At 54.6% G+C, this 9,118-nt stretch overlaps 1 protein-coding gene across 1 annotated transcript; it reads right to left on the reverse strand.

Annotated features, from left to right (window-relative positions):
* Positions 1-262: 262 nt before the first annotated feature.
* On the reverse strand, positions 263-8,874 carry TRIM56 (tripartite motif containing 56). The gene is made up of 3 exons (XM_029221636.1): positions 8,813-8,874; positions 7,886-7,997; positions 263-7,776 (listed from the first exon to the last, which is right to left on the reverse strand). Exon 3 carries the CDS (start codon positions 7,773-7,775, stop codon positions 5,508-5,510), a length of 2,268 nt encoding a protein of 755 aa, XP_029077469.1. The 5' UTR covers position 7,776; positions 7,886-7,997; positions 8,813-8,874; the 3' UTR covers positions 263-5,507.
* Positions 8,875-9,118: the final 244 nt, after the last annotated feature.

Below are 9,118 nucleotides of genomic sequence, written 5' to 3' on the forward strand. Positions count from 1 at the left end.
TGAAATGTCCCCAAGGATTCTGTGTAGCATCTTTGGAGCTACATCAGGGAATGGCCATGATATCTGATTCCCTTCACTACCCGGGTATTTTTATTTTGTTTGGTCGTGTCGCGAGGCATGTGGGATCTTAGTTCCCCGACCAGGGATCGAACCTGCGGCCCCTGCAGTGGAAGTGCGGAGTCTTAACCACTGGACCGCCAGGGAGGTCCGCTACCTGGGTGTTGATCATTTCCCAGACCCATGAACCATCTGAGAGAAGGTCCACATTTTTCAAAAGAATTTATTAAGAAACAGAAAAAAGATACAAAGTATAAAGGAATGAAAGAGTTTACAACACAGATTCTTCAGCCTGGTGGCAACAAAGAAATACTTGCTGGGCTGACACCACTGGTACAGAGGCCCCAATTCCACCATTTTCAAGCCCATTTCTCTTAGCTGCTAATGCAACCGGTTCAAACTTTCTCTGAAGACAAGTCAGATAGCCTTCTAAAACCTCCCCAAACGACTTCCTAATTGCCTCTTTACATACAGTCCCCTCTCCACCCGGTCCCAAAGATTCCTCACCCAGGCTTCAGGTGAGGGCGAGGTCAGCCAGACCCTGTTGAGCCTTCTCCACACCTCCAATCACTCTGTGGTTCCTAGACCTATTTTTGTTCCCATCCAGACTCATTTAATTAAACTACATTCATGAATCAGTTGGGTAGACTGGTTTTGTTACCTTCTGTCAAGTTACCTGTTTTCCTAAGCCTGCATCTGAACTTCATCTTTCTCCTAATGGGAACGTCTTCTTGAGCACTCTCTCTGGCAGCTCCCTGCCCCAGCTAGTCCAAGACTATTTTCTCCCCCAAACAGAACTCTGCATCCCCATCCAATCTCCCACCTAACTTAGGAGATAACTCTAGTTCTCAGCTGACCTGCCCAGGAGAAATGGTCAAATACCTTGATCTTGGCACCCACTTATCACATCTCGCCCAGCTCAGGTCACCAACCTCATCAATTTCCTCGGAAGACTTCTGACTTCTCTCTTGAATGTCTGCCCCTCTGGAATATTATCTCTGTAGATTATTCGATGACATGGCATTATAGATACAGTAATAATAAGACTACAGCAAAAGAAGAGTTATTTTCTCCCAAATTATATTTTCTCTAAATTACCAAAAAATTGGGCTACTCTTGCCATTTTGAATTTCTTCTAAATGTCTATGGCTATCAGGCCTTCATTAGTACAGCCTGATTCTCAGCTGGCCTGAGTCTTAGCAAGCGGGCCATCGGTCCCTTCTGCTCCTATGGTCACTGCTGTGTCTTAGCAAATGGCTTCTCCAAATAACTGCTGGAAAGTGAAACAGAACAGTCTCCTCCAAAGGAGAAGCACGTCACAACTCTACCCAGACGTCCTCGAGTTTTCCCCTCACAATGCATGCGCACAGTATCCCCATTCAAGCTTACCCTGATGGAAAATAAGTCAGTGCTAAAAGTCAGTTAAAATTTTTCCCAACCAAGACTGCAGATTTGAGCTTTATGGGATACAAAATCCTTCTCTATGCCTCTCAGCCAGTCCTCACCACCACCCCGTGAGGTGGGCATGGTGAATATTATTATCGCTACTTGACTGACGTAGAAACTGAGGTTCGGAGAGGTTAGGGAGCTAGACCAACATCACACAGCTATTTAGTTGGAAGAGCCAGCATTCAACCCAGGTCTCCACTGCCTCATTCACCTTCCTTTTTTTTTTTTTTTTTAAAGATATGATTTATCATTTAAATTTATTTATTTATGGCAGTGTTGGGTCTTCGTTTCTGTGCGAGGGCTTTCTCTAGTTGTGGCAAGCGGGGGCCACTCTTCATCGCGGTGCGCGGGCCTCTCACTATCGCGGCCTCTCTTGTTGCGGAGCACAGGCTCCGGACGCGCAGGCTCAGCGGCCATGGCTCACGGGCCTAGTTGCTCCGCGGCATGTGGGATCCTCCCAGACCGGGGCTCGAACCCGTGTCCCCTGCATCGGCAGGCAGACTCTCAACCACTGCGCCACCAGGGAAGCCCTCACCTTCCTTTTTTAAGCACAGAGAATATGAACAAGGTTCTCTACTCCCTTTCTCTCTACCCGAACAGCATTCTCCTTTCCTACACGATCTGGAAAGTTCCAAACAGCACAAGGAATGAGCGGTCATTGTCATAGTCCAATGCAGAGTGCGGATGTCGGATCTTTCACAATGTTCCTATTACTTAACATCTGTAGTTGAGCCAAGAACTCTCTCTCCGCACTGAGCAGTGCTTTCTGTGCCAGGATTTAGGATTCCCAGGTGACAGTTGGGGCACTGAGGATTTTACCTCCAAATTATGCTCAATGCTATACTTCTCATCCGTTTCACATTTTGCCATGTTCTGTGCCTTCCCACCCCTACCCCTTCACGAGGAAAATTCAGTAAGTCTGTCAATCGTCCAGTGCCCAACTCCCCAGGCTTCTTACAGCGTCATGGAAAGCCCTGTGCCTCCTTCATCTTTAGAGCATCTGTGGGATTCTCTTCCTGAATCCAGGTGATATTTCCCTCCGGAAGTTCTCTATTCCTGCCTCAGGGGTGAGCCACTTGACTGCAGCCATTCCACCAGCCGGGCCCTCTGCACGTGGTTCCCATGCGGCTCTGCAAACCTGTTGTTCCAACCTGAAGGTATTTATCCCCTAGAGGCCAGGACCCCCCACCCCCACCCCAGGACATATAAGAAGGACACGCGAATTTCACCTCTTTTGTGACTTAGAGCTGAGCCAGTCTCCTGGAGGCTTATAGTAGGCTGTGTCCACAGTGCCCCCTACTGGAGATTTCCCACAAGCCAAAGTTTTGGACAACCTGGCATTTTCTAGACATCAATTCACTCCACAGGCGTTTACAGAGCACCTACTAGGAGCCATCACTGTGCTGACTCTGTAGAGAGAGCTGCAAAGAAGACAGACACAGCACCCCCGTGCAACTCATCTTAAACCAGCTGGTTCCGCAGAACCGCCACTTGGTTTCCAGTTGGTCTGAATTAGTTGGTGAACTCAGTAAGACCTTCCCCTGCCTCTGAACACTCCACAATGACTGATCACCCACGGGGACCACCCACGGGGACCACCTGACCTCTGCAAACTTCCCAGGGCAGATTCCTTGGTCAGTCACCAGACAGGATCCTGCTCTGACGAACCTTCCTCCCTGCTGGGTCCTGACTGGCTGGGATTCTCCTCCTGACTCCTGCCTAGCCCCCCACCCCTACCCCTGGCAGAACAGTCTCACTTATTCTGACACATTCATTCACAAATCCAGTAGTTATTCTTGAGTGTATTTTTCTGAAGTAGTCAAGCATATATGTTATTTAACGGACAGTAATAACTGAAGTCGAAATGTGCATATATGAATAACAGCATGAAATAAAAACCCAATCTCCCCAATCACTGACTATTTACACATTTTGAACCCATTTCCACTCGGTAACTATTCAGACATGCTTTTATCTTGTTGCTATCATTACGTGAACAGAAAGCCAAAATCTTTTTTTTTTTTTTTTTGGCTTACGATTGCATCATATAACATCATATTCTCCTAAACAGTTCTCATAATTGTCATCCATGAAGGCAGCAGCTCACTGTCCTGGTAGAACACAGTCTACTTGGCTAGATTCTGGTCTAGCCAGAATTGGCGAGCTAAGCTGAGCTGTTTCCTGCCAAAGGCTGTAATAGATAGGGTGGCCACAAATACCTGTGTGCAGATACGTTTTTTCCTTTTGTATCCTTTTCCCAGAATGTACTCCCCAAAGTGAGATAACTTCGTCTTATAATCACTTCTTTGACTTTTGTCAAGAATTGCCAAACTGTTCACCAGGAAGCATCATTTATAGTGCCAGGGGTCTATTTCCCCACGACATATTTTTTAAAATGTACTTTTGACGAATGCAAGTGGTCGATTTTATTTTATGTTTCATTTTATGTGTCCTGCCCTGTGTGCCTTCCTCTTGGGTATACGGCTTATTTGGTCATTTGACCAAGTAGATCTGTTTAGTCACTCCATATACTGGAGACTCCTTAGATCAATGATCCGTAATTTCCTCATCTCATTGATTTTCCTTTTATCTTCGTTCTTCTTTCCTGTGCATACATTTCAAAATTTTATATAATTGAATTTTTCCACCTGACATTGATGATTTCCCCTTTCACTTCATTAAACAATCAACAACCTCCCTGGAAAAAGATTTTCTTTTCCCTACACTAATGTCCTGCATTTTCCATCTGGACTTGTCCAAAATCTCTCTGGTTCCCATGAACACTCATTGCCCATGATCCTTACATATTATTCCCTTTGGTCACCTCTCAACAGCCCCTGGCTAAACATGTCCACCTCAGTTCCACCGCTGCCACAGCCTATGCAAAAGGCCGGTGGTCATGGCTCACTTCTGATGGGATCCCTCCATGAGATTTTCACCCCTCCACCCATCCCAGCCCCACTACCGACTTCCCAGGTCTTCCAACCGGTTTGGCCCCTGAGTCCCACACCTGGCCTCTAGGCTTAGGTTTTTTCCCCACCCATAACGGCAATATGGACAAATGCCTTCAACCCCTTAGTTCAGCCAAAATTTCTCAAAAGGAATTGTGCCAGAAAACTAAGAGGGGGCTAAAAATAAACTCCAGGAAGTGTAAAGACATCAAAAAAGAAAAGGTTTTAAATCCTACATAGGTCTGGCCTCAGGTTGGCTTGGAGGTGAGGGGTGGTGGAAGTCGAGGGGTAAGACCCAGGGTCTCCCCTTGTCTCACACTCAGAACCCTGTGTTTTAGACTCCAACCCTGCCGGGTTCCATTTTCTAGTAGCACATTCTCTTCACGGACTTAGAGGTAAAACGCCTGTTGGCCTCGGCTTGTGTCTATACTTGGTCCCCCATGAAGTCCAGCCCGCACTTCACTGGGGGACGCCATTATCAGAGGAGCCTCAACTTCCCAGCCGAGGCTGGTGGAAGATGCCATTTATGGCCGGGTTCAAAATCCCAGACCTCTTCTGACTTGGTGCGTCCCGTTCAAGTCAGAGGGGAGGGAGTTCTCAGCTCTCTTCCAGAAAGTACATACCTGACATACCCTTCAAGCCCTGGGCTTAAAGGACTATTTCTACCCACTTCCCCAAGACTCTCCCTGGGCTACCCCATCAGGAATGGTTTTAAAGAAGAACTCAAATCAGGACTAGCTTACACATCTTGGAAACCTAGACTTTACGGCGGCGGCAGTGGCAGTCACCCCCAGCAAAAGCAAGAAGCATTAATGCCCAGCACCCCTCCAACCCTTCCTCCTCTGCTTCTGAGGGTTATGGCCATGCCACCCGCCTTGGTCCCTATTCCTGCGCACCTGAAGAGCGGTTTCGCACTTCACCTTGAAAAGTTGCCAACCCCTGCTCTCTGGGAAAATGCCCTCAGCCACCACATCCCTTGGGTCGCCCTGCTTCCCTTCTCTCTACCCCCCCAGTCCCCCCACCCCGAAGTGTATCTCCAGTCCCAGCCCTTTAACTGTCAGGAGGGCGGACCCGAAAGACATGGATGGTCCCATTACTGAGGGACACAACCAGGTACCTGCCATCCACCATGGTGGTCACCCGGGGCTTTTCCAGGCCGTGATATGCCGTCAGGAAGTCACCGAGCAGCGACCCCTTCGGATCGAGGATCACCACCTTGTTGACCTCCCGAAGGGTCAGAAAGATGTAGCCCTTCTTATCCACGGACACAGAGCCTGGCTGGCAGCCGTGCAGGCCCGGCCCCCGGTACTCCCCAATCACCTGGCCCAGCCCGTCACAGACCACCAAGCTACCCTGCTGCCAATCCGACCCCACGAAGTTGCCCTGGGGGCTGGTGGTCAGGAACACTAGTGCCCGCAGGCCCCGGCTGGCCTTGCCCCCAGGGATAAACCGGGTGGCCAGGCTGCCTTCCATGTTGTACACCTCCACATGGCCTGACACGCTGACGGCCACCCGGTCCCCGCTCGGCATGGCGGCCACGGCGTGGCTGGCCTGGCAGAGGCTCAGCGCCCGGCGCCACTGCACCTCGCCATTGGGGCGGATGAGATAGAGCCGAGCGCCAGCCGAGAAGGCCACGGCGTCCTGCAGGGTGGCCACGCTGCACGGGGAGCAGCCCTCGGGGATGGGCACCGCGCCCTTGTAGTCGCCATTGAGGGAGAAGCGCTTCAGGGCCCTGTTCTGCTCATCTGCCACCAGGATCTCCCGGGAGCCAAAGGGACACAGCCCGGTGATCCGCGGAGACCGCTTGTCCCCCGGCATCCGTGTGGGGAAGCTGCAGAAAAAGATGGGCCTGGGGAGGAGGCCAGAGCCCTCCAGGTTCGGCCCAGGTGCCGGGCTGGGCTCCCGGGAAACGGACTTGAGCCTGCCTTTGAACTTCCTCTTCTTGTTGGATCGGCCGCCCCTTGGGGACTGGGCTCCTCCATCTTCCTGGGGTGTCTGGGCTCTGCCCTCTTTCGGGGTCTGGGCTCCATCTTCTTGGGGCGTCTCGGCTCTCTCCGCCTTTAGGGTCTGGGCTCCATCTTCCTGGGGCGGCTGCACGCTGTCCTGCTTTGGGGTCTGGGCTCCGTCCCTGCTCTGGGGCGGGGTTGCAGCGCCTCCCTGGCTTCTGGCTCCGTCTTTCCCTCTGTCCTTCTGGGGCTGCTGCTCCTGAAAGGAGAGCCTTAGCAGCTGGCGGTTCTTGTCCAGGAGTCCAGGATGGAGCTCCAGCTGGGGCAGCAGGCAGGGGGCTGGCCCAGGCATCCAGGGACAACACTGCAGCTGCTGAAGCCTTTGGGCAATCGCCCCCTCCAGCGAGAGTATCTCGGCCTCCCGCCCCAGGCTGAGCACGCGACGGGCAAAGGCGGCCGCCTCCCTGGCCACCTGTGCCCGGCTCTCCAGCTCCCCCAGCCTCTCCCGTGCAGCCTCCTCGGCAGCCTCCACGTGGGCCCGTAGCTGCCCCAGCACCTCCTGCTTCTGGGCCAGGAGGGCCCGGAGGACCCCCTCGGCTGCCTCTTCCACCTGCGTGCCCACCTTGGCTGCCTGCTCCCGCAGACAGGCCAAGGCTTCCTCTTCCGCCAGCTGGGTGGCCTCCAGCTCGGCCAGGTTGCTGTCCACGCCTGCCAGTAGCCCCTCGAGGCCTGGCCTCCGGGCACGCACAGCCTCGGCCAGGGGCAGGCAGGGGTGGTCCAGGTGGGGGTCCAGGCGACACTCCCGGCACAGCAGCTGGGAGCAGGGCTGGCAAAGGAAGCGCAGGGACTCCCCCGGGTGCTGGGGACACTGGGCCGCCTGGCGCTCCCGGGCCTCCTCGTCGTACCACCCTGCCCTGTAGCCCACCAGGTCCACCACTCGGTGGCTGTGGGTCTGCCGAGTGCAGCGGTGCCCATCGGCACAGGCCTGGCACAAGTCGTCGGCGCAGTCCAGGCACCGGGCTGTGGCTGGCCCCCCGGCGCTGGCGCCCCCCATCAGCGGGCACAGTGCACAGGCCGGCTTCCCTGCGCGCAGGTCTCCACCGGCTCGGGCCTTCACCAAATCCAGGAGCCCGTTGACAAAGAAGTTGGTCTTGAAGGCAGCCACGCCCGTGGGCGGCACAGGCACAGTCTCGCGGCACTCAGGGCATCGGAGGTGGCTGCCCTCGGCCAACTGGGCCAGGCAGTCCTGGCAGTAGGTATGCAGGCAGGGCAACGTTTTGGGCACCCGCAGCTGCTCCAGGCAGATTTTACAGGCTAGGAAGTCGCTGCTCAGGGCCTCCAGCAGGGAGGGCGAGGAGCCCTGGGAAACCATTCTGCAAGCGAGGGGTCGGGGTCAGAGGACAGAGGGCACCTCCGCGGTGGCCCCCACCTGCCCTCTCACCTCTCCCCCATCCTCAAGCCCCACCAGGTCTGGGGTCTCACCTGAATGGCCAGGAATTTTCTTCTGGTCTCTTGAGATAAAGAGCCGCCTCCCTCCTCCCTGCAGACGTTCAGCAAATATGAAAAAGTAAAAGCTGCTTTTGCATGTCAGGCCCTGCGAGATATGACAACACCAAGAAGCACAGCCTTAGAGACCTGCTGGCGTAATGATCGGTGCCCCCCACTGACAGACCTTGTGGCACACGGGATGCGAGTCTGGTGTGAATAGATCCTGGGGGTCCTGCTGGGGGTGGGATGCCAGGTGAGGGGAGGGCACAGAGGACCAGCCGAGGGTCTGGGTGGGCAGACGTGCCTTGACTCCCGGAGGGTGGGGGAGTATGAGGGACCCCAATTCCCACAGCCCCGTACACCTGCCTCCTAGGCCCTGGCAGCGGCATCACGGGTTGTGAGGGCCCCTCTTCCTGCCTCGACTATCCTGAAATGAACAGGCAGAAGGATGCCTGAGAGGAAGGGGCCGCCTCGCTCTTTCCTTCCAGTTCCTCAAATTCAGGGTCACCGCGTAGCCTTTGCCCCATCTCCTCCAGCCCTTTTCTTTCAGCCTTTCCTGCTGCAAGAGGCCTCCTGCTTTCCTAGAAGCCTCTGGAGGGTATGAGTCACATGAGGATCAGTTGTGAATGCCCCCAGCTCCCTGCACAGTGGCTGTGAAATACTTGATAAAGAAACTTGGGGAATTTCCCCCAAACTTCCAGAAAGCAGGGGCTGGTTGGAGAGCTCAGAGAGTGGGAGGGGGTCTTCCCCAGGAAGTCTCGGATCTCTGGCCCCGCGGGGGAAGCCTCCCCTCTCCTCCCCTCTCCTCCCGCCTTCTGGGTCCCTCTCCCCACTCCCTTCCCCTTCCTCCCGCTCTCCCCCTTCCCCCACCCCCTCCTGTTCAGCTGTCCCTTCAATCGCCCTCCAAGCCCCTCTCCTTACCTAGCCGGGGCTCCAGGACCCGGACTGGGGGCCCCCGAGGCCCTGGCGCTGCTGTTGCTGGGCTCCTGAAAGAGAAACAAAACTGAAACTAATTGTACTTCTGCAACTTCCGTCCCAGGCCCGGGACACCGACTTGTACAGCCGCAGGCCCCGCCTTCCTCCCTACCCCGCCTGGAGCTCTTCCTCGGGGGCCTCCACCACCAGCAGGGCACAGCCCCCGCCAGCAGGCTCCAGGGCTCCGGGGCCAGGACAGCTTTGGCGGCGGGAGTTGCCGAGGCGGGCTTGTCAATTTGAGGCTGAGGATTG

The sequence above is a fragment of the Monodon monoceros genome, unplaced genomic scaffold (assembly GCF_005190385.1).
Source record: "Monodon monoceros isolate NGI ecotype Baffin Bay Population unplaced genomic scaffold, NGI_Narwhal_1 Super_Scaffold_13, whole genome shotgun sequence".
In the NCBI taxonomy this organism is placed as follows: Eukaryota; Metazoa; Chordata; class Mammalia; order Artiodactyla; family Monodontidae; genus Monodon; species Monodon monoceros.

What these genes read in the sequence shown, in the direction of transcription:
- TRIM56 (XM_029221636.1), bottom strand. Translation starts at nt 7,775, where the DNA reads ATGGTTTCCCAGGGCTCCTCGCCCTCCCTGCTGGAGGCCCTGAGCAGC.